The 27,886-nt window shown below is 45.9% G+C and overlaps 2 protein-coding genes across 7 annotated transcripts in view; one reads left to right on the forward strand and one right to left on the reverse strand.

Moving 5' to 3' along the window:
* The window catches only part of neurl1aa (neuralized E3 ubiquitin protein ligase 1Aa), a 78,955-nt gene extending 68,623 nt beyond the window's left edge, over positions 1 to 10,332 (forward strand). For both annotated transcript variants that reach the window (XM_085355230.1, XM_085355229.1), the window contains exons 5-6: positions 9,012 to 9,161; positions 10,091 to 10,332. In XM_085355230.1, the coding sequence (XP_085211356.1) occupies positions 9,012 to 9,161; positions 10,091 to 10,332 (392 nt within the window). The remainder of the gene's footprint in view (positions 1 to 9,011; positions 9,162 to 10,090) is intronic.
* Positions 10,333 to 18,784: 8,452 nt separating this feature from the next.
* The window catches only part of sh3pxd2aa (SH3 and PX domains 2Aa), a 97,851-nt gene continuing 88,749 nt past the window's right edge, over positions 18,785 to 27,886 (reverse strand). For all 5 annotated transcript variants that reach the window (XM_085355234.1, XM_085355233.1, XM_085355232.1 and 2 more), the window contains one exon: positions 18,785 to 27,529. In XM_085355234.1, coding sequence (XP_085211360.1) covers positions 25,394 to 27,529 — 2,136 coding nt within the window. In that variant the 3' untranslated portion in view covers positions 18,785 to 25,393. The remainder of the gene's footprint in view (positions 27,530 to 27,886) is intronic.

Below are 27,886 nucleotides of genomic sequence, written 5' to 3' on the forward strand. Positions count from 1 at the left end.
GTGTGACCGAGACGACGTGAGGTCTCAGCAGGCCGGACACTTCGCCTGTGCGTCAGGGCACCGGAGGTTTGTTTATGGGTTGATAATGACAGGAAAGTGTGTGCACTTCACTTTGCCCTGCCAAACATATACTGCCTGTCCTACAGGTGCGTGTGCGTGTGAACGCCGTCTGCTATTAATGCAGCGGTTAAGAGGCGTGGCAGCCCAAACAGCTACGACCTTTCAGAGGTGTCACGAGTGTTTGTGTGGAGGAAGAGCATCTATAAATACCTGCTGCTTTTCTTCACCAGCAGCGGAAGAGGAAGCCGAGGTTAAAAGAAGTTAGAGGGGAATAACCTGCACTTTAACCAGCTCATCATCAAAAGCCTCTTTGAAATCTCAGTTCTGCATGTTCGCTAATGTGGCCCTCTGTTAGCCTGACCCAGAGTAACGGTGACAGCTACGTCGATACGAATCACAGCGAGCTTCAGTGAAGCTCTGTGTAGAAAGCCCCTTTCCTTCCAGCTGATTGGCTGTTAGGCTCTTGTTTTTCATTCCAAACACATCTAAATGTCTCCTTTGTATCGGCTCTTATTACACCAGGAGGTCACAGATTTGACTGTTAAATTACATTTTGACTACGACTATCTGCACCGCAGGCCATCTGGTTGGTCTGTGTGGACTTCCAATAATCGTTTACTGAAAACGGAAAGCCTTGGCAGCGCATCAAAACAGGAAGCTCAGAACAATGAAAGCGGTCCAAGGCGCGTTTTCTTATCGAGGCCCATCTCGGAAGTCCCGCCGAGGTGCGAATCATCTTTACTTTCCAGCTGCTTTGAATTAGGAAATGCCTCTTATCTCAAAGTTGTAACGGCCTGATTTATTGCTCTGTGTTTACTGGAGAGCAATTTAGCTCTCAGTTGAAGCTGAATTCAAACCACGCCTGCTAGAGGGAGAGACGTGTCCCAGCGGGCTCCTCGTCTTCGGGACGGCGGGATCAAACAGTCGTCGCTTCAAACAAAGCGTGAAGTAAAGGACCTTTTGTGAAAGCGACAGCTGTAGTCAAACAGGCACACGAGTATATGTGAGGTGAGCTGAGAGAGCTCAGACGGGGTAATGACACCGAGGATGAAATCATACTGAATCAGTTCTGTTAGCCTTAACGACAGGAGGCTTTTAGAAGTTTCTCATTACAGTTTGAAGAACGCCGTGTTTAACTGTATATGTGCATCAGTGTGTGTCTCTCTCTGTCAGAAGATTTCCATATCAGTCTTGATATTTAAAGGTGCTCTGTGGAATTTCCTCAGAAACGAGGCTGTCTACATTCAGCGCTGTTCACAGAAGCCCACAGTGGACATTCTCATCGTCTTGAATGCACACTTCCTCACGGTTCCTCGTGCGTTGAGCAGAGGTTGAATCATGCTCGAGGATTTTAAATCATGCACGTGTGCTAGCTAGTAGTTTAGGTGTGCTAGTAGTTTAGCTAGCACATCTGGGGCGATCGTGGCTCAAGAGTTGGGAGTTCGCCTTGTAATCGGAAGGTTGCCGGTTCGAGCCCCAGCTTGGACAGTGTTGGTCGTTGTGTCCTTGGGCAAGACACTTCACCCGTTGCCTACTGGTGGTGGTCAGAGGGCCCAGTGGCGCCAGTGTCCGGAAGCCTCGCCTCTGTCAGTGCGCCCCAGGGTGGCTGTGGCTACAATGTAGCTGCCATCACCAGTGTGTGGATGCGTGTCTGAATGGGTGGATGACTGGATGTGTAAAGCGCTTTGGGGTCCTTAGGGACTAAGTAAAGCGCTATACAAATACAGACCATTTATCATTTACGTTTCCTGACATGGCTAAATCTATGTCAGAAATCTTTATTCTATCAAAGGTATATTTGTGCAAATGTGCATGAATCAGTGAGCCACTTAATGACAACCTCTGCTCATGCGTTGACCAGAGGCTGAGTCATCCGCAAGGATTTTAAATCATGCACATTTGCTAGCTAGCAGTTTAGCTAGCACACGTTTCGTGACGTGGCTAAATCTATGTCAGAATTCTGCCAAAGGTAAATGTGTGCAAATGTGCATGAATCAGTGAGCCACTTGATGAAACATTTGCTTATAGTCCTGCTAGCGGTCTTTAATAATGTGCCTTGCTATTTTGAGAACCAAAGTGTCAAGTCTGGGCACATGCAGTGCGTTATAGGTGTCTAAATGGTGTACGGTAGCAAATATTTTTTTTTACTATTGAAATTTATGCACTACACAAGTATGCTAGTGTCGACATGCTAGTGCCAGCACTGAGACACAATCTTGGAATGCTGAATTAAAACAAAGTTAAGTCGATTTTGTCAGGCTCACAGGCTCAAATTCAATTCAATTTTATTTATATGGCGCCAATTCACAGCAACAGTCACCTCTAGGTTTTTTATATTGAAAGGTAAAGACCATATAGAAAGACGGAGAAAACCCCACAATCAGAGCAAGCAGTTGGTGACAGCGGGACAAAAAAACTCCCTTTTAACAGGAAGAAACCTTGGGCAGAACCAGGCTCAGGGTTGGGCTGATGGGAGGAAATGAGTCTCGTGTTCCACCTACACTAATGTGTGCACACACAAACATGATTGTTGTGTTAGAACAATTTACACATTAGTGTTTCCAGATTGTTCCAGAATCTTCATCCTGTTTTGACTGAACACGAACATCTGACCGAATTATTATTTCACGGTTGAAGTGTCGTCTCATGAAATAAACACGAGTTCTGTTTAATGACCACAGCTGTGATGTAATTAGATATGAACGCTTATGTGCGGAGTCATGGAAAAACATATTACCCGCAGTCAGGCGCTGTTTCGGTTCCAGCTAATTGACGAGAAAATGGTTATCACAAATTCATCTTAATCAGTCTCAACATTATTTTGATCCATGCTAGCGTTTAACATTGTTGACCTCAGAGAACTTTACCTGCACGCAGAACCTGACGCTACCTGGTTTCCTCATGTTTTGCAAAAACTACTTGGAGGATTTAGCCGTGCAGCTGATTTTGAAAACCCCGTGTTTGTCATTTTCCGGTGAGAAAAATGTGGTTTTGCTCTGAATCGAGGGCTGACAGGGAGAGAAACGCCTGTCGAGACATTAAACACTAAATCAAAGCAGTTCACTGAGTGATGGCCGACTTCCACGTTGGTGCTTTACTCTCTACTTAACCGTCTGGGTTTGCAAAGACACACCATCTGCAGGTTGACTTGATACTCAGTATTTTTCTGTCCAATCACTTATTAGTGTGTTTCCACAGAAAAGAGCTGAAAACTTGAGCAGCTGACAGCTGAACTTGGAGAGAGAGACGGGCGGCGAGGGGACCTTGTGCCTCGTGGCGTGGAAATGGGACACCCATCCAGTGACCCACTTCGCATGTATTATAGACTCCATTAAAATGTCAACGCGCTCGCGCTCAACTGAAGCGTCTCACCGCCCACATCCTCGCAGCTGCCACGCTCCCCTTCTCCTCCTCTTCTCATCTTCTGTCGGCCCAGCTGCTCCTTCCCTGACTTTCAGATCTTTGTTTTTTGTTTCCTCATCGTCGCTTCTTCTCCTCACTTTTTAAAGTGGGCAGAGTGTGACCCTAACACAGAAAGAGTGATATGCTCATTATGTTATAGATAAATACCCCTTTGTTTGTGTCTTTATTAACATAGAGACTTCAAATAAAAATGTTCTTTAAAGGAAACCGGGCAGAGGAGTTTCCTGCAGTGGGCTCAGACGGGCTCTTCTCAGGCTGCAGGTACGATTACCCATCAGCCAAAGGTTAAGCAGCCCGTTAGACTCGAATCCTCCCTGTAAAGCACGTTCACTGAGAATGCAGCGCACATGCATACTTAAAGATGAACATTTCTGTCAGCTCCTCTGGATTTTGACAGCTGGACAGTCTGAAGATTGTGTTTACAGAGATTTCAGCGATAAGATGGAGCTATGAGAGGGAGACGGACAGACTTTTAACAAGATTTGATTTATTTCACACTCCTGGAAAACTGCAGCGGCCGTTCTTCACACCTCGGCGTCTCACTTTTGTTCCTAATGTTCTTTGTTTTTATTATTCATTCGTGCTGCTCTGACAGAACTTTTGCAGAGAAATTCAAACTCCTAACCAAGCTGCTCCTAATGATCACTTTTAATACCTGGAGTGTTTTCTAAAATTTATTTTAGACCTGCATCTAATCATGCACACAGATACATGCATTCATACATATGCATGGGTGCTCACACACTCCGCTCTGTGCTTGATGTGGAGATAAACAACTCCGGGATGTACGACTGTGTCGTCCCTCCAAAATAGCTCCTTTGTCTCTTAAGATAATATCTCCTCCACAGATAGAAAGAGACTATTAACATTTCATGCAGCGGGGTAAGCCGTGACCTTAAACTGGTATCTACCAAGCTGCTCTCCTCTCATCTGATCCAAACACACGCACTAAAAAACATCCGAGCTTAAGTGCGCATTTGTCCCGATAGCAGCTCAGAACAAGAGCTTCTCTGCAATTAAATGAAGGCCCACCCATTTTGAAGTGCTTTAGCAGAGGAAACGTTCGTGTAAACTGTTTCTCTCTGTTCCGCTCTTTCTCTTGATTGCTTTTTTTCTGTCTATAAACATGCCTGCAGAGTTTAACTCCTTCCCTCCCTTCAGAGGGAACTTAAGCCCTAAACCTTCGCCCTCCTCTGCAGGCCTCATCCCTCCCCTCGCACGCCCTGCGTGCCTTCCGTGCTTTGACAGCGAGAGGATCTGTCCACAGATGCTCCGATATGAGCTAAAGACGGACAGTTGATTGATTGGATGTAGACTACAGCAGAGACGTGGCCACAGAAAGCCGCCCCGCCTCTCACAGCTGTTCGCGCCGGACGCTTTAATCTATCGGCGAGCATGCAGGATCAGGGCTGGGCACCGCAGATCCTGCCTCAGCTACCCTGGGTGGGAGTTGCCCGCCTGCCAGAGGGATTAACAGGGAGAGAGGGAGGATTCGGCCCCGCGGAGGAACCGCTCATGCCGCAGGGTGATCAGGCTCAAATAATCTGATGAAGGATGGAACCTGACGAGTGCAGGAGCACCTCGTAGGCCGAGCGGCACTCGCAGCGTGAGGGTTTGATTCTGAGGTCTGGACACATTTTACATTCCAGTACATTTTAGCTGCTCATCCTATCACAGAGGATGTTCATGTGAAGGTCAAACAGCGCCTGGCTGCGTGTGTGCACGTCTCATGCTTCTTGAAATGATTTTCATCATAACATGCATAACCTTCTCCCCCATGTTGGACCGAGTATAACCACCATAAACAGCTCAGATGAAGCCTGTATAACAGCCCATGAAGCAGCAGGAAGGCTTGACCTGCATTTTTAAACATTAGAAGAAGCCTTTAATAAAGATTTGTCCCACTGACTAAAGACAGATGAACGTTGCTACCTTGAGGTCACCCAGTTTGGCACTGGGCTGTCACCAATTGTTTTGTTTTCTAAAGAATAGAAGTGACTCAGACGGCGCTGAATAGGCTCAGCGACATCCACCCGTGCTAACGTGCCGTAACAGTCAGGCTCCTAACGCTTGTTTTATGGTACCATGGTTGTGTTTGCATGCGTATTAGCCTGCACAGAGCGGTTTTCAATCTATGCAAACATCCTGTGCAAACCTCCAAATATCTGATAGTGGGTAGCTCGAATACACACAGGTGAAACGGCTGGAAAACGTAGTGACAAAGTTCACCAGGAACGGAAGAAGCACTAAAAAATCTCAATAAATACGCTACGGAGAGCTCTGCAGGTGGCTGCAGGGGACACTTTCACTGTTTTCAGCTCTTGGTTTCTAGCAGAGGCTCAGATCAGCTGTACCGCATACTTTGAACACGGCCTCCATCTGGTGGCACATGCTCTCTGCAGGTAATCGGGCTGTCCACCGCTCCCTACACTCAATACATTTGTCATTTAACAAAAAAATAAGGAGTGGACGAGTGTCTCAGGCTGTAAATGTGTTTATTTCTGCTGCAGAGTTGGATAGTTTAACTCACTGCTGGAGCCTCAAGTGGCAAAGCTTAAGAACTGCAGTTTTTGGTCCCAGAGAAGTGAAGGAGGAATCTGCACAATGTCTTGTGCAGCTTTTGTGTTGATCCTGTACACGAATCGAGCATTCTGCTAAGATAAGGAGTGTGACCACTGCCCGAGGCCTCCCCTTAGAAACAAATGTGTTCACTCAAGCTGCTAAATATGGTCTGCTACAGCGTGTTACGCACTGTACATACAGTGCAAAAACACTCGTGCAAATTCCACAGGAGCACCGGGGCAGCGGCTGCTATGCAAACAGAAGAGAGTCCTTGTGTAAACCCAACCCTGCCAACGTCACCTCAGACAGATCGTCCTGCAGACACGTGCAGCACAGTCATTCCTTTTACCTGATGCAGAAGGAACCACGGCTGCAAGACGGGCGTGGTGTGGAAATGAGACGGTTCATATGCTACAGCTAGTTTGGACCAGCTGCACGTCAGAAAACGCTTGATTATCAGAGAACGATCAAACATATCAAACACTGGGTTTCAGGATGACACATCTCATGATATTTGAGCTAAAAAGCTTTTCTTGTAGCTTGTAAAATATTCTTGCTATGAAGGTTAAATTTAGCATAGCTTCATTAAATACGCTAAAATGATTGTACATAAGCAGCTGGTTGTTGGGGGGCGACATTCTGATGATTGGACTGGCTCCAAAGTGAAGTAGGTCTGCGTGTGGCGGCGTGTCGGGGCATTGGTTGGATTGATCAGGCCGCCGGTGCAGATGGCAGCAGAGCGATGCCCGCTGGGACGTGCGTTAGTGGCGGGCTGTCATCGTGATGTTTGCTCAGCGCTGACGGCGCAACAGATGACTCTGGTTTCACTTTTTTCTGTCCGCTGTCCAGGAGAACACCGTGAACCGTTCCCCACTGAGACTCACTGCAGTGGAGTGATGCTTAAAACAAAGACGTGCTGAAATGCTATCGTTACATATCTTTGCACACAGCAGCTGACTTGTGATGCAGTTGTTAGTATGCTATATTCTGACAGTAAGCTTCAGACGAGGTAATTAAAGTAATCTGCATTGACGTTGAAGCAGCAAAGCATTTGATGGGAATTCTTTGAGGGCGATTACTTGCTTGCTCTGCGAGAATGCTCATTTGCATCATAATTTGCACTCTTTAGTGTCATTGCATTTATTGTGACGCTGCACTATTAGTTATTTTAAACGACAAAGGAACCCACATGAATTCTCTTCCAAGACAAATGACTCTGTTTCCTGTCCAAGGAAACAGCGCTGCGGTGCTTTGTCTCGTGTTGTTTTTGAACAGATGCCCAAAGACCCCAAAAGCGTTTCAGTGGTCGTTCTCAGGTCTCGCCAACTTTTTATTAGTTTAAGTTCTTGAAAAACTCCCAGTGCACTCAGAAAGGAATCAGGTCGACTCAGATCTCAGTTTGGACGTTGAGCTCAGGATCAAGAAAGTAATGCAAACCATACAGCAACATATTAATGACGAACCTTGATTTGCGGATGAATCATTCCGAACTTTGGTCCGTTTTCAGGATATTCACAGCTTCACATGCTCTATATTTAGTTGCCTGTTTGCCCTGAAGGACTCTCACACAATGAGAAACAAAATCCTCCAGTCTGATGAAATAAAGATTGAACTCTTTATCCTGAATGCCAAGCATCAGGAAACTAAGCACCGCTTATGACCAGGCCAATGCCGTCCCTAAAGTGAAGCATGGCGGTGGCAGCATCATGCTGTGGGGATGTTTCTCAGTAGCTGGGACAGCAGTCGGGCGCAAAGGAAAGATGAATGCAGAGACATCCTTGATGATAACCTGCTTCAGGGTACTCCGGACCTCAGACCAGGGCAAAGGTTCCAACACGACAACGACCCTGATGAACAACCTTTAATTTGCCCAGACTTGTACCCGACTGAATATCTGTGCAGGGATCTGAAAACAGCTGCGCAGAGATGCTCAACATCCAACCTGATGGAGCTGACAGGTTCTACAATGAAGCCGCCCCAAAATTGGTTAGCCTAGCTCGTAGCATCATACTCACCTGAGGCTGTAATTTTGGAAAAATGCAGTAACGTGGAAAGAGTGAAGTGCTGTGAATATTTATGAATGCACTGAATTTACTGCAGAGTAAAATAACGATCAGACCATCAGGCTGCTGTGGCTAAGAGGCTGGAGTCTGGTCTCCTTAGCTAGCTGCTAATATCACCTGTGCTCTTTTTTTGAATGAAAGTAACGTCTAAAGAGCCAAAATAAGGAGCTAAAATCAGTTTAAAGAGACAGGCCGGTGTCTGGAAGTGGTTTTCTGTGGATGTAAGAGTCATTCCACACAGATTTTACTGGAACATGTAGCACAGCTTCAAGCACACCTGCACCTCATCTGTCCATCCGTGAGTCACCAGCATTCCGAAATGTGTTCCCTAACCTTGCACTAGGAATTTCCACTTGTTTCCTTCAGCCAGGATGCAGATACAGGAAGATGCCTACTATTTTTTTCAAACCTCTTTTTCTCAAGAGGAAACGACGGAGCATCTCTTTTCTCCGATGTTGAATATGTTTGTACTTTTAAAATGCAAATTGGAGTCGTCTCTCTGTGCGTTCGAGCGCTGCCCGTTTAGTGGGAAAGAAGCTCATCCTGCTCTCATTGTCTGTACTCCTGTACATGAAGATGAAACAAAAGCAAAACACAGAAAGGTAGAAATGAAGCGCAGTCGTGCATGAGAAGATAATTTGATGTAGTGTCTTTGGTTCTTTTATCTCTGGTGCAAAAATCTGCTTTTGTTTGAGTTATTTGATGTGCAGTGTACTAATCCAGTCTTTCTGACGTCTGGGCTGCTTTTTCTTCCTGTGTTTACATCACTGCTGGTGTCACTCTGTCGTCTGATGATCACGACAGACAGCAGCATCGTGTTGAAAAGACAAATTCTAGTGTTTTTGCTGTAACTGGCTGCTAAATTCACTCATCCAACACCCTGGCTGTATTTTCTCCGACCAGGCTCCACGCATCTCGGGGATCCGCGGGCCACGTCGAATCCCAGCTCGCCCTCCTCCTCTCCGCACACCCCCAGCGCCCTGGGAAGTGGCATCTCTGATCCGGTCCTGAACGGAGGTCTGTGCTCAGCCGCTTACTGCAGCTCAGCAGGGGGTACGTATACCCAGACAGGAAACTGCAACTGTAGAAGTAGACAATCAATCACCCCTCAGGGGACTCTGGGGAAGCCATTATAGGGTAGTGAGCAGATGTCATCCTGCAGTAGTTTGGAACAATGGCCAGCACTTCATGGTTCTGCTGCTGCGGCTGGAAGTAGGCAAATGTTTTCGGCACGTGTTCTTATGTCACGTAACTCCGTTTATGTAAATGGGACAGATGCAATGTGTTCCTGTACCCACGGGGGGGTCGTTTTTAAAAATCTTTTAGCTTCATACTCAAAGTCAGAAGCTGCAAAGATTTTTATGTAGAGCATCTTTAGGAAGTGATGACTGGCACACCACTGGGGAGGATTTTGAGACAGCAATTTAGCCTCTGTGATCCATAAATCTTAGACCAACCAAAATTCAGCAAATGTTCTTTTCTTCAGCAAGAAAAGCAAACTTTTTGGAAGTTAAGGTCAAAAGCCAGGAGGTTAAAGCACTAACTAAAGTAAAGCCAGCACACAGCAGTGAATGAGTCTGGCATAAAGACAGAACTGCAAAGTTCATCGTAGGCTTGAACAACCGCGCATCTCTAGCTGCTAATCCCAACATAACCAGCAGCTTCTCTGTTTCACCCCGTGTGGATCTGCCCATTAATTCAGTTCGATTATAGGTTCATATTGTGAGCCAACAATCATACGACTGCCTGTGAGTAATTGCTTTGGCGCCAGTAGGAAGGTAGGAAAACTGAGACAGGACCACGCTCGGGGAGGGGCGGGGCCATCTGCTGCGACCGGTTGCTCGAGGGGATGAAGATGAGATAAAAGACATGCTGTGATTGTGTATAAACACACAGTGTAGTTTCCCTGTATGACATCAGGTTATTTGATGCATTGGGGTATCGAACACCTGTTTAGCATCGTCTTTGTGTCTTTGCAACAGGAACAACTCCGAATTCTCCGGCCAGCCTCCCCAAGTCCCCCACGTTCCCGTCCGGCCGCGGGCCGTGGTCCGACGAGTGCTCCATCTGCTACGAGAACACCGTGGACACGGTCATCTACGCCTGTGGGCACATGTGCTTGTGCTACACCTGCGGCCTCAAACTCAAGAAGATGTCCAACGCCTGCTGCCCCATCTGCAGGAGGCAGATTAAAGACATTATCAAGACCTATCGCAGCACGTAAGGGAACGGGCGACAGGACGACCTCAGCAAAACCCAGGGTTACAAAAAGAAAGGTTTAGGTTCAGGGAACATGAACTCTGGTACTCTGATTTGGTATTTTCATACAAATATTGGTGGCTGGTTTTCTCACGTGACCTTTTCCAGAGTTAATGCCACTTCAGTGGGGAGGTCTCTCTGTCTTTAGAGTCACAGCCTTCGACAGGAAGTTCGTCCAAACTCTATTCTTGCCAGAAGTGTTTGCTTTCTCCGGGGCTCGTGGAAGACTTTGAAAGAAGAGGGGAAAAAACCAAACCGGCTTCAAAATTCTTTGATTTGTTGAACCGTGTCGTAAGATTTAGGAACTATCGCCCATTTGCGCCAAAGCAGATGAGTCCCTTTGGGTCTGAATGCTCAATAGATCTTTTCGAGGATGACCGAAGCTCCGAAATATGCCGTCAACGCGATTTACGACTTAAATGGTCTCAGAAAACGCACACCCGCTGCAGGTAATCATCTCAGTATGTCACAACTTGTGTCTGTGTGTTACTGAGAACTGGAAGCTCAGTCTGCATCACAGTGCTGAAGTGATGGACGTCTGTTAGTGTTGTGGTGATTATCAGTGAGTGACGTGTCTAGCGACGCAAGCCGGTGCTGAGTATTTTAAGTAGGATTGTAAGACCTCTTGTACTCGTATAATCTAATGTACCTTTCTGGTAGTTTTACTGCAAACGTTGGTGGTAGCTATATTGTTGTTCTAGCTAGCTGCTTGCTCTGCAATGTGGTTTGTTGCACTGAAATCTGCATCATCCTCTCAGAAAAGCCCCAAAACTGACCGAGAGGACCAAGACCCTCATTGGCTGAAACAATCTACAAGCCATAGACTGTATATAAAAGAGGGACGTAGCCAGGTTACTGTGTGAAATTCAGTTTTGAAGCCTCGGCGTCAGCGTTTTCAGCTTTGTTTTTAACTTTAAAAATTGAGCAGAGTGGGGGAAACCAGAGTACACGCGCTCATTCACTGATGATTTGTCAATCGTGAACTGGACCCGCCCTCATGTATAGTATGCTGTTTTGTTTTAGCCCATATGGTGCCTTTTGCACTGACATAAAACTACTGAGAACATAAATTCATCAGGATTTTAATCTGCCGCCCCTGTTGTGCCAGGTTTAAGTCGCTTCTGCAGTGGCTTTACTTTAACACCTGCACGCTACATGCATCTTTTTATATACAGTCTATGCTGCCAACCTGCCTCCAGCAGACTCGGCAGCTCTGAATTCTTGAAAGGAAACAGGAAGTGGGAAATAAACAGCAATTTGGATACTCCTCAGGGCCTGCTATCTTTTTAAGAACCATCCTCCCAAACTGTACCTATATAACCCTGCCTAATACACTGTGAGTGCTCACGACAAATTGACAAGTCCTCACAAACAGCTCCCATAACACCACGTAAAAAAAAAAAAAATCAAAGGATTGTTGCCATGGTTTCCTGCCTTATCTCACAGAAGGTTCACTCGTAGATGGACCGCGTTCTGTGCTTCCCCCAAACCCCCGATGATTTACCAAATAATGCTGTTGTGTGGCACAGACTGTCACAAAATGTTCACTCAGAGGAGAAAAAGCACACATTCAAACTATTTTTCTAATAGAAATGCACAACATTTCCAGTATTTGATTATTAAAATGTATACTACGCTTTGTGACACCAGCAGCAGAGACATTCTACAGAAATCTCTTCAGGGGAAAAGAAAAAGCTCCGATTTTAAGTATTTGTATCATTTCTGTCCCCTAACTTGAGTATAAAACGTCTTCGTCCCCTTCAGATTTCACAGATGAGCTTTGTCCTCGCAGGAAGCTGAGAGGCTGTTTTTAGATTTTGTAGATAATCAACAAACGGGGATCAGACCTATGCTGCTACGGTGTTTGCCAGCCGACGGTGACGCTGCACACGTCCTTCCTCCCACGTCAGTTTGATTACGCTACTGCTTGAAGTGTTAATTCACATTTGAATGTTAACTTATGTATTTAGAGAGATTTTTATTGATGTGCTTGAATTGGGGTAAAAACCAACAAAAAAACTTTTGTGTTCTTTTAAAGTTTGTTTGGATCGATAATCACGCGTTTTCTTTTTTCTTCACCTCGTTTATCCAAAACTGCGAGAATCTAAATTTGTGTCCGGCAGCGAGCAGGTCGAGTTAGTCGCACCTCGCAGCAGAGATGTCGCAGTACACAATCAAACCCCGACCGCCGTGAGGTGCGACGCGCCAGCTCCTGCTTTTATTGCGCTCCCTGATCGTCACGTGTTCTTTTGAGTGATTTCTCTTCCTGTGCGCGCGCCCGTGTCCACGACCCAACAGCCCGTCTGTATCTTTAGCTCGTTCGGGCTGTGTGGTCTCAAAGCCATCGCTGTGGTGATGATGATGATGTCACTTTATAAAGCTACTGATTGTAATCTTGTACGTCTGAGATTCAGCCGTGGCATTTTTTTCTTTGTGCAGAGACTTTGACCAAATCCAGAAATGATCACTGATCTATTTTTTTAAGATATAAGTCTATAGATGCAACCCCCCCCCCCCCCCCCCCCCCCCCAATTAAATTCATTGATTTGTATTTGATTTTTGGACCACATTGATAAATGCCACAAAAGATTTTCTTCTATAAATAGTTTTTTGAGCACCTTTAATTTAATATTTCGTTGTTGTTTTTTTTCCACACGCCCCACAGGATGTCCCTGATCCTCTAATGTATTATTTATTGGTCCAGCACCGACGCGTGGACGTTTCCTGCTTTCTCTCGTGTTTGCTGCCTCCTCTGGCTCCTCTGTGTCCACAGCGCATTTACTTTCTGTAAATCTTTTTATCATGCATGAGTTTTCCGTTCACCCAGCGTGAACATCGGGACCAACAGCGGATGAGCATCGGAGTGGAACGCTGTCAGTGCTCGTGTAGACTGGAACCAGTGGCTAGAAAAACGCAGTTTGGCTGTTGTTGTGACAGCAGCTGAAAGTGCAAACCTGTGTTTTCTTTTTTCCTTTTGATTTGAAGCTACAAGTGTTCATTTGTGAGCTCTGTCCAGTGTGAGTCGGACGATTGTGGTTAATAAACTTTCCAGATGTGTTTGAGCAGAAATTCGTCTCATCTTTATTTAATCATGTGACTGATTTTTCTTACATGAAGAGACAAAATCAGAGTGTGTGTGAGGTCCTTCGACTTAAAGCTGAAACCATTTAGCATTTCAAGCTCTTTACACACAGCTGAGCAAACCAGAGCGTTAATAAAGATGCAATGGATAATAAGCTTGCAAACAATGACACGTGTAATCGTGAAGCTTTTAAAGCAGGATTAAAATGCTATAGAAAAAGTGTTCCGGTTTACAAAGCCAGCAAGAAGCATCAGCTGGTTCTTGGCTGCCAAATGCTTCTCTCAGCACGAGTCAGAATATTGGAAACGATTAATTCTGCATATACAGGGCTCTAGACTAACTTTTTGCCATGGGCGTACCGGTACTTTAAAAACTTTAAAAAGTTGGGCGTACTGGCACAAAAGTTAGGCGCACACAAATTTTATAATAATTGATATAATATAATGTGTTTTTCTGGATACACTGTGCTTTTTCAGCATTCAAAGATTGATGACACTGTGTCAGAGCACTGGCTATGAATTTCAGAAGGATCAGGCCTTAACAGAAAAGTTAGCAATAGTTCTTTTCCTATTACAGCTACATCCACGTCTGTCGTGCCCAGGCTGCTCACTAGGGCTGCGTATCATCACTGATTTCTATAATCCATTCGATTCCGGTTTTCAAAGTCCCGATTCGATTCAACTTAGCCAGAAGAGTCAGAAATATTATAATTCTGATCATTTATCAGCACTGTCTTCATCAGAATTGTGAACATCACAGCAGATGCCTTTGTGTGAAGGTAACTGAGAATAAAACACAGAAAAACATGAAGGAGATTTTCCTGGTCTGGCTTTTTATAGCAGAAAACCTTAAAAATATTCTACAATGTTCTGCATATAAAGTTTAAATTTCTTCAGTATTGAACAACAGAAAAAATAGGCTTTCTTGTCCGAGGTCATTTAAGTGGAAAAAGAAAAAGCGCTGTGAACAGCGGTAGACTGGTGGGTAATAAGCCAATGAATAATACAGAAAACAGAGATTGGAGATGGAAACTGTTCTTGAAGTACAGAGAGAGAGAGAGAGAGAGCTAGCTGTGCAGGAAGTGTGATTTTAATAGTCGTGGAAGCAAAACAGCAAAATTCATGACGACATTGATCAAATGTGAAGCGCAGTTTGCTGCTTCTTTTGCTGCTGGCTCGGTGAATTTTGGTTGGAGAGACAAAACCTGCAGCTCAGAATCAGCGCAAAAAGACGTAATCACAGCGCAGACCGGACGCATCAGGATCGCTGAGCTCCGACAGCGTGTCCGTCTGCGGGCCGTCGGGTGAGAAAGCCGAGAAAGACAAAGCTGATTCTGATGCGTCGGGTCTGTGTTTACGTCTTTGTGTGGAGTCCGTGTACCTGCTCTCATCTGCTGTTTGGTTGTTGTTGAAATGGTTTTGTGAGCTTTAATCTGAGAATCTGGCGTTTCTGGCAAAACACAGTTATTTAAAAGTCGATTCAGGATTTAATGAATTGATATCGCTTTATTCAAGCTACTCACCTCCCACTTCCACCTGCACTTTCAACTGGACCACGGCCAATCAGAGAGGTCCCGCCCCTTACTATCTCTGATTGGTTTAGTCCACGATAGGGGCAAAATGTGTCTGTTGACCACAGGGAAGGTTGCAGATTTTTTTTTTTTTTTTTTTGCCACCCTAACAGTTGGTCGCACAGGTGCAACCAAATATATATATATATATTTTTAGTCGCACCACTGAAAAATTTGGTCGCATTTGCGACCAAATTGGTGGCACTCTAGAGCCCTGTTATATATTAAAAATGTTTTGGTGTCGAAACTGAAATGGTCCTTTATGGAACTGAAAAATAAGAACATATTTTTGGAGGTAACTAATAAGTTATGTGTGCTAAAGCTAAACTGATCTTTGGCTAACGTGCTAGCAAACAGTAAAACTTGGCCAGTTCAATTTTATTTATACAGAGGAAGCATTTTGGCGACAGTGGGAAGGAAAAACTCCCTTTTAATAGGAAGAAATGTCCGGCTGAACCAGGCTCAGGGAGGGGCGGGGCCATCTGCTGCGACCAGTGCAGAGCGGTCATAGTGAGTGAAGAAGAGAGGGGCCTGAAAACTGAAGGCTCTGCCTCCCATTCTACTTTTAAATACTCTAGGAACAACAAGTAGGCCTGCAGAGCGAGAGCGAAGTGCTCTAATAGGGTGATATGGTACTACAAGGTCATTAAGATAAGATGGGGCCTGATTATTCAATACTGTGATTATTTTGCCAAATCAGGTGGATTTTGCATGCTGAGCATTAAAAGTGGCGTTGAAATGAAAAGCAATGCAACGTGGAGATGATCTGGTTTACTTTAGCCAACAGCCTCAGCAGTTTTCATTAACATCTGGGGATAAAACCTGTGTCAACATGCCGAGGCTACAGATTAAAAGCACGCTCGTGCTCCGTGAGCATTTCCCTTCTCAGATGGGAAAATAAAAGACTGATTTCCCTGCATTACTACAGCACCGATGACAACTCTGTTTGGGCCCTTTTAATCATCTTTTAGCCAGCAGTCCTTTCCTTGTAGTTCTTTTGCAGTCAAATAATAACAAGAAAGTAGGAATAAGGAAACTCAAGTATTACTACAGCTCTATATGTGCCGGAGGATGCTGTGGGATGAGGTCCAAAGCTCCAGAGAAAGTTGGAGGTAACACCGGACTTTCTAAGTGGAGTTTTAGTAGTGTTTGTGAACACTTGACCTTTGACACATCCTGCCTCATGGCTTGGACTCGGGCACAGATGTCGGTGCCGTGTTCCCCTCAGCTCTCGGAGGGCTAAGCCGGTTACCGGCCCAGCGCTCTGTGGATTCGTGTTCCTCGGCCTCTGCCTCGGGCCCAGCTGCTGGGGAGCTTCACGGCGACAGGCTGGGGATTCAGCAGATCTACTTTAAAACTCGAGTTGTTCCACCAAAACGACTGCACTATAAATTCATGAAGCACCTCATCCAGATGTATTGCTCAGAGCTGCCAGATAGCATCTGTCTGCATCCGATTCACAGACATCTCCGCATAATAGAAGCGAGTCGGGAATATAAAGAAGATGAGTGATAATGTCATGAAAAGAATAAACCAGACGAGCACTTTTAATACTGATCATTGATCAATGGAGCATTCATAACTCCGTCAGAGATCATCGTCTGTCGATGTTAACATCCAGCATTATTAGGTTTAATGTAGAGAATGGCTAAAAAGGCCTGATCATAATAGAACTTCATTTCAAGACTCAATCTCAGCATAAATACTGAGTTTGAATCTGCAGCTTTATTCATATGAAAATGTCTGAGGCGAGGCCGGACCAACAGAGCCATCTAGTGGAGATGTTTGGGAAGTGTGTTCAGCAAACGTGGGCTATTCTAGAACAGGGGTGGGGAACTCCAGGCCTCCAGGGCCGGTGTCCTGCAGGTTTTAGAGCTCACCCTGGGTCAACACACCTGAATCACATGATTAGTTCGTTTCCAGGCCTCTGGAGAACTTTAAATCAGCTGTGTTGGATCTAAAACCTGCAGGACACCGGCCCTCGAGCTCCCCACCTCTGGACTAGAAGAATCACTTCAGGTAAAAACTGTGACAAGTTGCATCACCTTGACAAATTAGGTCAAGTGATAACATCTGCTGAAGACGACAATGGAGTCTATAAAAGGTGAGTAAATAGATCCTAACATCTAGATTTATACATTTAAATGTTTTAATGAAAGTGTCCACGAAGGATTTTAGTTTAAGCGTACAAAAGATGATTTTTACATGACTAATAAACTGAATTATCACCCGACTGCAGTACCTCTTAAATTTAAGGCCTCTAGACTTTCCAGATGTCAGCGCTGATGCGTCTCTGGGTAACTTCCTGGAGGATCTGTCGGAGCATTTTGATGTTTTTCTGGCTTTTGGCGAGTTTGTGGCCACAATCAGGCTACGCGGCTTTGTTTGGTACTGTTTGTACTTTGGTGAAACACAGTCTGTGCTGCCCAGAAATGCGATTCTTTACAGAACAATGGAAACTCCAAGTTTTGTTTTTTTTTACCATCCAGTTTTATGAAATATGTGCACGAAGCAGTGGAAACAGGTCCAATTAAAGCATGGCGAGACATAACAGAGGAGGCTGGATCCCAGGTGTGTAATTTAAAAACCAACCAGCTGGATTATTTTTCTAAATGATACACATCTCTGCAGCACTGAGACTTTTTCCACATTAGCTTAGCTGCAAATTTACAACTGGAACAAATCAAGAGTGTGGAGGTCACGGGTTCCCAAATATGTAGCATACATGTTCATACATGCACATGTATGTATGTATGTTTATGTAAATATTTGAACTCATATCTCCAGCTTGCTGCTCTGCAAAGTGTCAAAAAAAACCCCAAAATACATAAATCAGCACAGCTTTTTATGCAATTTGTCTTTTACCCAGAATGCATTGAGGGGTGGATCCGAAACCCCCCGGGGACCCTGCTAAGACGCTACTATATGTGAGTAACACGAGCCTGGTGGGCATGAGAAAGACCGCAGGGTTAAGGCTTCACTTGTCAGGAGGAAGGTTCCCCTATTAAAAACGGCGCGTGGTGTAGCCAGCGTGAGGAAGCTCGCTTATTACAATGTAACAGCTGACAGTGAGCAGTAACGTATGAGGGGAGAGATCTGAACTTTCTATTTCATGTTCCTGAGTGACGGCCTGACCTGCACTTCCTGCTGAACACCTGTGTTCTCCTATAAGAGGTGCAGATTTGCGACACAGAGGTGTGAGCATATATTTCACATTCCCTTGGACAGAAGTGATAAATCTCTCCGAGCACACGTTTGGATGCAGGAGAACAAAAATTTGTGTCTCCGCTCTTTAGCGAGGAACTGAGGCTGCGAGCGCTCGTTCGTCTTCATTCGCCGCTCTCAGCCTCCTCACAACTCTCGCTATATATAACCAGCTGCATCGTTCTGCTCCTGCACATCTAAACTCACTTAATCTGGCCTGCACAATAAGGCGAATGGAGATAAATGTCTCAATCAGTAATATTGCTGTCACAAACTCTGTAGAGGGGAGGGGGGGGGTCTGCTGCTGCTTATCTGTGGAAACACGTGAGACAAATGAACAGGAGGCGGTTTAAAACAACAAAGATTATACATTTAATATTGTTTCTCTTTTGGGCAATGCGAGATACAATGTAAACATGTACAAGATACAAAAAAAGGAACAAGACTCGTCAAAATGAGACCGTAGATAAGAAAATGTCCTGTTTTCACAAGTAATGCACATGTGCAGAAGGTCTCCAATCAGGAAGGGATCTGGACTGTGTTTGCTCTCATTAGTGTGTGTGTGTGTGTGTGTGTGTGTGTGTGTGTGGGGGGGGGTCTTGAATAAAGCTGCATTTGGCTCTTCATGGCATATCTTTTGAAAACAAGGACTCTGCAGGGCTTAAAGCTGCAGTGCACGACTTTGTTATAAATCCAAGACGTCACAGCGCACTCATTAAAGGTACTTGTTGTAAATTCCTGCGAGTAAATACAATTTAAAACCTTCCAAAATTAACCACAATGAAATGTGGGGAAAACGAGGGCGGCGTGTCCCTCCACGGGGTGGTGCAGCGTATGGAACACAATGGTGGTCTAGTGGGAGGCCAACAGCAGCAATGAAACAGCAGCAAACATCTGGAAACATCTCAACTCGCGCGCTGTTAAATGCTGCCCCCTGGTGGTGACACATTTAGTTACAGTTGAAGAGAGCAGTTACAAAAAGGACCTTTAAGCCTTTACGCACAAAGTAAAATCTTTGTCGTTTGCAACTTTTCCTTCTGTCAGTGTGCAGTTACTCTCACTGCCAGAAGGGGGCGACTAAAGTCATGCGCTACAGTTTGAACCTGCTTAAAAACATGGCAATAAAAGCAGAAAGAAAAGAGAGAGTGAAAGAGTAGCACCTCCTTTGGTCCAACTCGAGGCCTGTAGTTGTTACTGACGTGCTGGTAACGAACTGTTTTTGTCAGAATCAAGAGATCGCGAGATCGCGAGCTCCACGGGCGCTTTGTTTTGGCACACTGCTTTCCACAGCAGGGTGGGGACAGATTCTACTCTACAAATGCACCGGTGAGTTAAAGAAAAACAGGCACCGCCTTTGCCATTAAAATACTACTTCAACTGTCACTCAGCATCAGTCACTTGTGACAGCTCGCCTCGGCCACAGCGCTGGGCGCCGTCTCCCACGCAGGAAGCCACGGCGTTCTTTATTGGGAAGCCATTAGTGCTGAAATACTATCAGACTGGCTGAGGTTAATTAAGACACACTGTTGTGCTAACTGGAAACGGGGATTCAAACGGAGACAAAGAAAGCGCCGCCGAGGCACAGCGGCGCGCCTCCTTCCTCGACACAGCCTCCTCCTCTGGAGCTCCTGCTGATGCCTGCTGGCATCTCAAACGGCTGCGACTGCATGAGGAAGTTTTCAGAGTGACATAAATAATCTGCATCGCCTGATTTTCTGCACTTCTGTTTTACCTGCTTGAGAATGAGCCCTCAGCATCCGCGGCTCATCTCTGCTCTCACGCTCTAACAAGCAACCAGACGTTAATTAAAAACCTACAAAGCCCCCCTTACATGCACCTCACCTGCTCCCACACACTTACTGAAACTTTCCTATCCAACCTGCCTTCATCTCCTCCACCATCGCTCTGCCTGCCGCCGTCTTCTGAAACTTTTTTATGTCTTTCGTTTACAGCTTGAAGGCGTTTCATTAGAAGCCAGCGAGCCCTTCAAATCCCGCCTCACCCTTTTTACAACATTCAATTATTTTCTCAACAAAAACACGAGAGAATAAAGCAAAACATGAAGCCTTTGTCTTATTCTGAAAACTGTTTTCCACCAGCCGGCTCAGCTCTCACCCTCGGGGCTGCGTGAGATGTGAGCAGCAGGAGCTCATATCAGAGGTGGGACCAGTTCTGAAGTTCACCTGGAGGGTGAGGCCGAGAGAAGCTGCTGCACCATCAAGTCGTTTCTCACAGACTTTGGAAACTTCAAGCGGCTCAATTAAAACTGTGTTTGACGTAATGAGACTTCACAGCTCGGCTCAGGAGAGGAGCTCATTAGGTGTGAGGTTTCTAGAAAGGTTAGAAGGAGTTTGATAAAACGGGCTTCCTGTTGAAGACATCATTGTTCATCTCCCTCCAATCAAAGCAGAGCTCCTCTCACCTCCCAGCCGCCTCGTCTCCTCGGATCCGCTATCTGATCCGTCGTCTGTCTGCCTGCATCCTACAAACCCCTCCTTGACCTCCGACTTCTCTTTTCTCCAACACACCTGCAAACGATCCATCTCATCACGCACATACACACACTCCACCCTGTCGGGCATCTTTGTGATCTCAGCAGCTCGGCTGTGTCGAGGAAGGAGACGGAGGTGAATCAAAAACACAAAACTGGAAAGGCGCCCGGGAGGCGCTGTCCGTTTGTTAGAATAAAAAGAGAGAGCGAGGAATCAGACGGCCAAGCGGAGCCGTCTCGCTCCGCTGACCTCCGGGAAGATGATGGAAAACTCGAGCGTTTCCCGTGTTGGCTGGCGTGGACACGCCTGCTGAGCTCTGCAGGTGAAAGGCATAAAGTAGCGGACGGTAACAGAGCTGTTATTAAAGAGCGAAACTCCAACGTATTATACTCTGACTATTTTCACTTTGCTGCTGAGAGTGAAAGCAGACTGACAGCACTGATGAAACGCTGGAAAAGCAGGAAGTGAGGGACAGGGCTGGGCCACATCATCCCGTTCACGGTAATACCGGTATAACGTTGGGCAACGATAAGAAAATATGGCGATAGAACGTGGGTAACACGCGCATGCGCAGTGCCTGTTTTCATACGCACATGGCGGAAAAAGCACGGCGGCGACGGAGAGAGGAGGGCGAAAGCGGATCGTTGAATGAAACAGTTGAACCAGAACTGGTTTATAAAAATGCTGCAACTCCAGTGGTGGAACTGGTTTAGCACAGTACTGCGCTTCAACATAATGTTACCGTATCGTGTGTATAACCTCTTTTTAAGTTCTGTGGATGTTATACATGGTTGTGCTGAGGATCTGTCGGCCAGTTTCCACTGGAAACGCCTTTTGGTTAAACTGTCAGCGAGGAGTTTGCACTGTGACATGTTTATGTAGCTTTAATGCAGATGAAAAACAGCTGCTTGTTTAAGTGAAAACACATTATTAGTGCAAAAAACCATCAAAGTTGTGGAGTTGTGAAGTATTTTGTCTCGCGTCAATTATATCGCCAGTTATCGTTATTGCAAATTTTCAAATATATATCGTGATAAACATTTTTGGCGATTTAGCCCTGATGAGGGATTTAAAGGGACTATTTCTTGTCCAGTGACCTGCTGAGAAATTTCATCTTCAGCAAACAAATGCTGATCTGGGAGTTTCGGAGCTGTCAGCTTTGAGCTCTTTCAGTTTTTGTGTTTCTTCGTCTAAAAGTCAGAAACCCAACGTGAGCGGAGGCAACGGGCTGAAAACAGACGGCTCACAGACGGGCGTGTCTGTTCGGCGGTCAGCAGTGACAGTAAGAAGGTTTCAGAACTGGCTTCCAGCTTTGACTGAAAACGAGTTTCAGAAATCTGCGACTCTCTCAGCAACAAAGCAAATGAGGGAATTTCCCACGATGATTTAAACGTGGAGTTAAACACAAAGTCAGCCGACCCCCAAAAAGGACCGGGCTCTGCGCGTCGGCCTCTGCGAACAGCACGATCTCTCTGCAAAGACAGCGTGGGGGAAAAACAGGATTTTCTCTTTTTGGTGTTTATCCTGGAAGTTGATGGATTGAACTGAAACGGCCTGAAGGAGCGTTCGTCTCCCCGGTGTTTTGTTTACCGCCGAGACGCTGGCGTCGACGTCACTTTGCCAGCCGGCGGTCCCAAAGGTCAACATCGCCGCGGTGATCGCTGACGAAAAGGCCCGACTTGGTCTGACAGCCGTGGGGGTAAATGTCAAAAGAGGCATCCAAGCAGGACACAGTCCAGAGGGAGAGGAGGAAGAAAACAACAACACAGAAACAATCAAAGAATTCCATTCAGGCACAAACGTGACAGCTGAGAGCCCCCGACGATGATGATGGTGGGCCAGCGACTCTACGTCTGTGACGAAGATCCCAGATGGCTGTAATGTCACTACAGAATGGGTCAGCTGACGGAGGTCGCGGGAGCAGACATCCTCGTGTTAGTTCATCACGTCGCTGCTTTGGTCCGACGAGTGCTCTGACGTCAGGACCTCGCACACCTGCTCTCTGAAAACAGACTTAAACATGACACACTGGAAAAGACGGCAAAAGCCTCGTGACCGGCAGCCTGACCGGGAACATCTACTCCCGGCCCACTATGACCTTCCTCCTTTCGCTGAAGCGTTTTTGTCTTTTTTCTTCTTCTTTTTTTTAATCTATTGCACATTTCCTCGTGGGTTCAGAACGAAAGAAAAAAAGAGGAAATAAGAAAAACGAAGTAAAAGCATGAATAAAGATGCTACACAGCTAAACGCAGGCTCGACACAGAACGATTCCCTTACAAGTAAGTTCAGCTCAATCAAACAAAGCGATATGCAATAATAATAATAATAATGAATGTGCTGGAGCGAAATGTTCAGAGTGATTCGACACATTTACATAATGCCTTCGTCTCAAAGGATGGGGCCTGTCAGCACCCAGACGGTTACTGGTTTTATTTATAGGTCCATACATCAGTGATTTTATTACCATCACAGAACACGCTGATGGTTTCTGTTTGAATGAGGGGAACTGTGGAAATAATAATACTATTCATTATAAATATGCTTTTATCAGGCATTATGTAAAGCACAATAAAGATGAAGGAAGTGCCCATGATTTGCTAAAGCTGCAGCAAACAGCATCGAGACAAAAAAAAAAATCACTTTTCAGAAACTAAATTCTTGCCCAATGCGAAACAAAATGTGCAATAAAACAGTTTTAGCTGCACTAAGATTAAAAACAAAACAGTTTTTGTGGAGACTCACTGACCAGCAGCGCATTTCTTATTGCACTGAGGTAGGACTGCAGGAAAGCCTCAAAGTCACGTTGTAGTACCTTTCAATTACCACAAGAGGTCTCCAATTTGACCAAATCTCCTGCCACTGAGAGCAGAACTCATCCTCCTGTTTGGAAAATATGAAATAATTACAAAAAAACATTCAATAAATAACATGCTGAGTTTTTACTGCATCTTTACATTAATGCACCATAAAAGCAGTTTTTAAAGTGCACTAACTCACAAAACAGAACCACTTCGTTCCTCGTTATTGTCGGTGTGCGATCACAGAGAGACCACAAAAACACAAATATGGTTTTGTTAAAATAGATAACTGCGATCTAGCAGGTACTGCACTTTGTTTAGTACTATGATACTGTCCAGCAGGAACATAATGAGAAGTTTGTGTTCGTTAGAAAATGTATTTCAGCAGTCTTGAACATCAGCCATCAGAATTTTGAACTTTGACTCCTTTTGGAAGAATTATTTCTACCGTCACATTTCAAACAGTCGCTAATAACAATAAAATAGCTACTCTAGTCCCAATACTGCACAGCAATATCTGATATTACAATTAACTGTTCACTTCCTTCAAGTGCTTCCAGATACTGATAGAAACCTCGTTTTAGGCAGTTTGGTGAAAGTGTGTTACCATTTGTACCGTAAGTAAACGGTAAAATCCCCAAAACTGCCAATGAAGTGATATCTCTCTTTGGTTTGATCACATTTTGGCCTCTAATCTATTCAAATAAATCCCTGGATTAAAGTTATTTCACTACGTTTCCAGTATGCTTGCAATTCATCACCTCGATAGCTGCATTATGACAACACAATATACACAAAATCATTAGTTCCTGGAGCTAAAAGCTGTGCAATGAGGTTATCCTTACGCTTGTATGAGGTCTCATTGTTCCGTTGCTTGTTCTGTATTTTTCAAGTTTCACAGGTTTGTTGGTTTTTTTAAATAAATTTGTTCTCCCAGATGACTACATCCAGGAAAAATGACACTAAGATATTTCTGTGGTATCTTTGATAGAAACAGTTTACAGAAACCGAGCGTCAGCCGTCTATTCTGCCAGAGTCGAGCTTTGGCTCGTCCAATTCAAGGCTGTCGGTGGAAAACAGATGTCACAAGAAAGCAGAAATAATTCTCTAAGGAAGACTTGCATCAGCACGAGACACGTTAACAGAAACAAACTAAAGAGAAGTTGTGATGATGAGATTCAACTATCGTCTTTGTTTGATGACTTTGTGGCTTAAAACAAATAAATCTTCTGGGAACTTGAGTCCCTTCACTCGTGCTTTTCTTTCTTTATCGAACTGAAGACGTCTAAATCCAAACTTTGCGCTTCGAACTCGTAACTTTGTATAGAAACGCTCTCGGTGGTGTTCATAGGACTATGGCACTCTGTAAAGATTTGGTTGATTTACTGGTTTGCCATCCACCATTTAGAACCTTCGTTCAGGTGACCAAATACAAAAGGCACTTATTGGCCATCGTAGTCAGTGATGGGCAGGATGAGCGTAGCCACTACTCTTCTCCGCTTCTGTGTTACATGACACAAACCTCTTTAAGAGGTCATCGCTCCCAGTTAGACCAGTTTACGTGTCAGACACAGCATCCACCTTGAACTTCCTCAACCATTGTGGCCAATTCCATGTTTCTGTCTCTGCTTCCAGGTAAAATATTGAAAATCTTCCCACTCCTTTCGTATAAATTTTAGTAAACCAGCACTAAAAGTGTCCTTTTTTATCAGATTAAAACATCTTTCTCCTTACACAGTCTGACCGTATGTCAATTTTCAAGGACATATTGCTTAAGGGAGATTGCGGGTAACATTCTCAAGGAGTGATGCCGCCGCCCATGGGCCTAGAGCGGGGAATGGGGGCTGGGGGTGGGCGTGGCTACGGATGTAGGCTTGCCTTTATTTTTTCCGCTCAAGGTAGTTAGAGGGGACCCAGCCTTTGCGGGGAACCAGGCTGTCCTGCACCTGGCAGTACCACCACCCATTGGGGTTTCTCTCCAACACCTCCAGACAGGTTCCCTCTGTGAACCCCATGGTCTCCTCGTCGCCACGGTAATCGGCAATGGACACATACACATCCCTGCCAAGGTTGTTGTGGATCAGCTGGCTCTTCTCCAAGGGCTTGGGTCTGACCGTGGACACGGGGATACCGTTGCGTTGGTTAACTCTGCTCAGGGCGTCTTGGACATTGCTTGTGCTGAACGCGCTCCCCGAAGACAGACTGGAGCGTTCGGCAGGCCTCGTTTGGCTTTCAACAACTACGTGTGGCCGCACGGTGCTGAATGAGGCATTTCGGCGAACTCCAAGAGTGGCAGAACCAGAACCATAGTGATCGCTCCTGCCCAGCGACTCGTTCCTTCTCAAGGACCCTGTTGTGTAGTGCGTGTCCTTGGCTGGCTGCGTAGTGGTGACAAATACAGACTGAGGCCTCACCGCCACCTGGCGTACCCCGTTCCTCATCCTCACCCCTCCATTAACCATCCCAGATGGCTTCGAGAAGCCGCCGGGAGGCTTGGAAGGAATCGGTGGGGAGTTCCTCCTCAAGCCTTGATGCTGCTGCGTCAGGCCCTGAATATTAATGTTATTGAGGGCCAAAACATGCTGCTCATTCTTCTCCAGGCTGTTGGACTTACTCCCACCACTCCCGTGTCCGTCTAAGCCACCACCGTCGCCCATTTGTCTGACAGGTTCCAGGTAGTATGAGGGAGCCCAGCCTTCTTCGGAGCTCCAACGGATGTACCACCAACCACTCTCCTGTTTCTCCAAAACCTCGACCTCAGCCCCAGCTGGAAAACTGATCTCAGAGTCCTGGACTTTCTTATAGGCGTCCACGGAGCGGTAGAGATTGGGGCCCTCCACATCGGAGTCACCACGGCTTCCTTTGGAGTAAACAGAGGAGAGATCTGAGGTACTGCGTGAACACACCGAGTCCTCTGATGATATAACAGAAGCTGTTTCAGAGTCCTCCCCGCGAGAAGGTTTGAGGCTATGTCTAAACTGACTCGTAGGCCTCAGCTGTCGTCTCAGAGAGGTGATGTCCATCCTCTCTGGACTCTGGGGCTCTGATTTGGTCAAAAGGGGCTTAGGTCTGACGGAAGGCTTGGGCCTGGTGGAGGGGCTCTGGCCTATTCTCTGCTCCACCTCCCGGTTGAAGACAGGGCCTTTCTTGGAGCCTCTGCTCAATTCATCTGATGACGAGTGAGGGCTGTTATCCTGGGATCTGAAGCTGATATCTATGTGTCTGCCCAGGGTCTGGCTTCTCCGACTCATCTCTGGTGTCATGGTTTTCATGGGCCTGCCAGGTAGAGGCGAAGATCCGGAGGGTTTTCTTGGGACTGTGGAGGAATGGTAGCTCCGTGGGGAGTTAGGCTCACTGGAACCTTTAGTCAGGGTTCTTTCAACACCGCCGCTCGGCCTGAAGCCATCATTCTCATAGATACACTCCTCCTTAGCAACCTCCTCTACAGACCTGAAGGAGGTTCTTCGATGGGCGAAAACTGGAGACGCCTTGCAGACAGGAGGGGACGCCTTGCAGGAAGGAGGGGAGGCCTTGCAAACGGGAGGGGAGGCTTTGCAAACGGGAGGGGAGGCTTTGCAGGAAGGAGGGGAGGCCTTGCAGGAAGGAGGGGAGGCCTTGCAAACGGGAGGGGAGGCCTTGCAGGATGGAGGGGAGCTGCTGTACTTGTCGCTGACCACACTGTTGATCTTCACATCGCGGGAACGCTCGTCCTTCAGGGGATCCGGTTCAGGCTCACCTTCGCATCCGACTGCAGGAATATCATATTCAGGTTCTTCGTACACAGCCCTGCTAGGCACCTCTGTGGTTTTGGAGGAAGAGTTAGCAGAAGGCGGAGCCTCCTCAGATTCTTGTTTTTTGACAGGTGGAGCTGGAGGAGGGACTTTGGGGCGGGTCAGTGTGCTGGACCTACGACTGAGGTTGGGCTTTTTGCGCTTGTCGATGTAGGAGCAGGGGGCCCAGCCCTCCATCTCCCCAATCTGCACGTACCACCAGCCTCCAGGATTCTTCTCTATTACCTGCACAACAAGGAGTAAAGAGTTACTGGAACAAATACTCACTTATATATATATATGTGTTTGCTACATACTAGTGATTAAAGACTGAGTAATACTGTAATAAGATCAATGATGCATCTGTTACTGCAGTCGTTAAAAGAATCACCTCAGTATAACTTAATAAAAAAACCCTGAAGGAATCTCTGTCATTATCTCCACCCTCATCCTGAATCCTGCACAGTGAATTCTGTCTACGTCATCACTTTCACACACAGTATCCAAGGTCGTCTCCTTTGTGCCTCAGCTTTCCTGCCTATCGGGGGAGCACTCAGTCTGCATACGTATTCAACAGGCCCCGTCTCATCTGAGCGACAGCAC

The sequence above is a fragment of the Diplotaxodon limnothrissa genome, linkage group LG6 (assembly GCF_057381915.1).
Source record: "Diplotaxodon limnothrissa isolate DT_005_m linkage group LG6, D_limnothrissa_male_GT1.1, whole genome shotgun sequence".
Lineage (NCBI taxonomy): Eukaryota > Metazoa > Chordata > Actinopteri > Cichliformes > Cichlidae > Diplotaxodon > Diplotaxodon limnothrissa.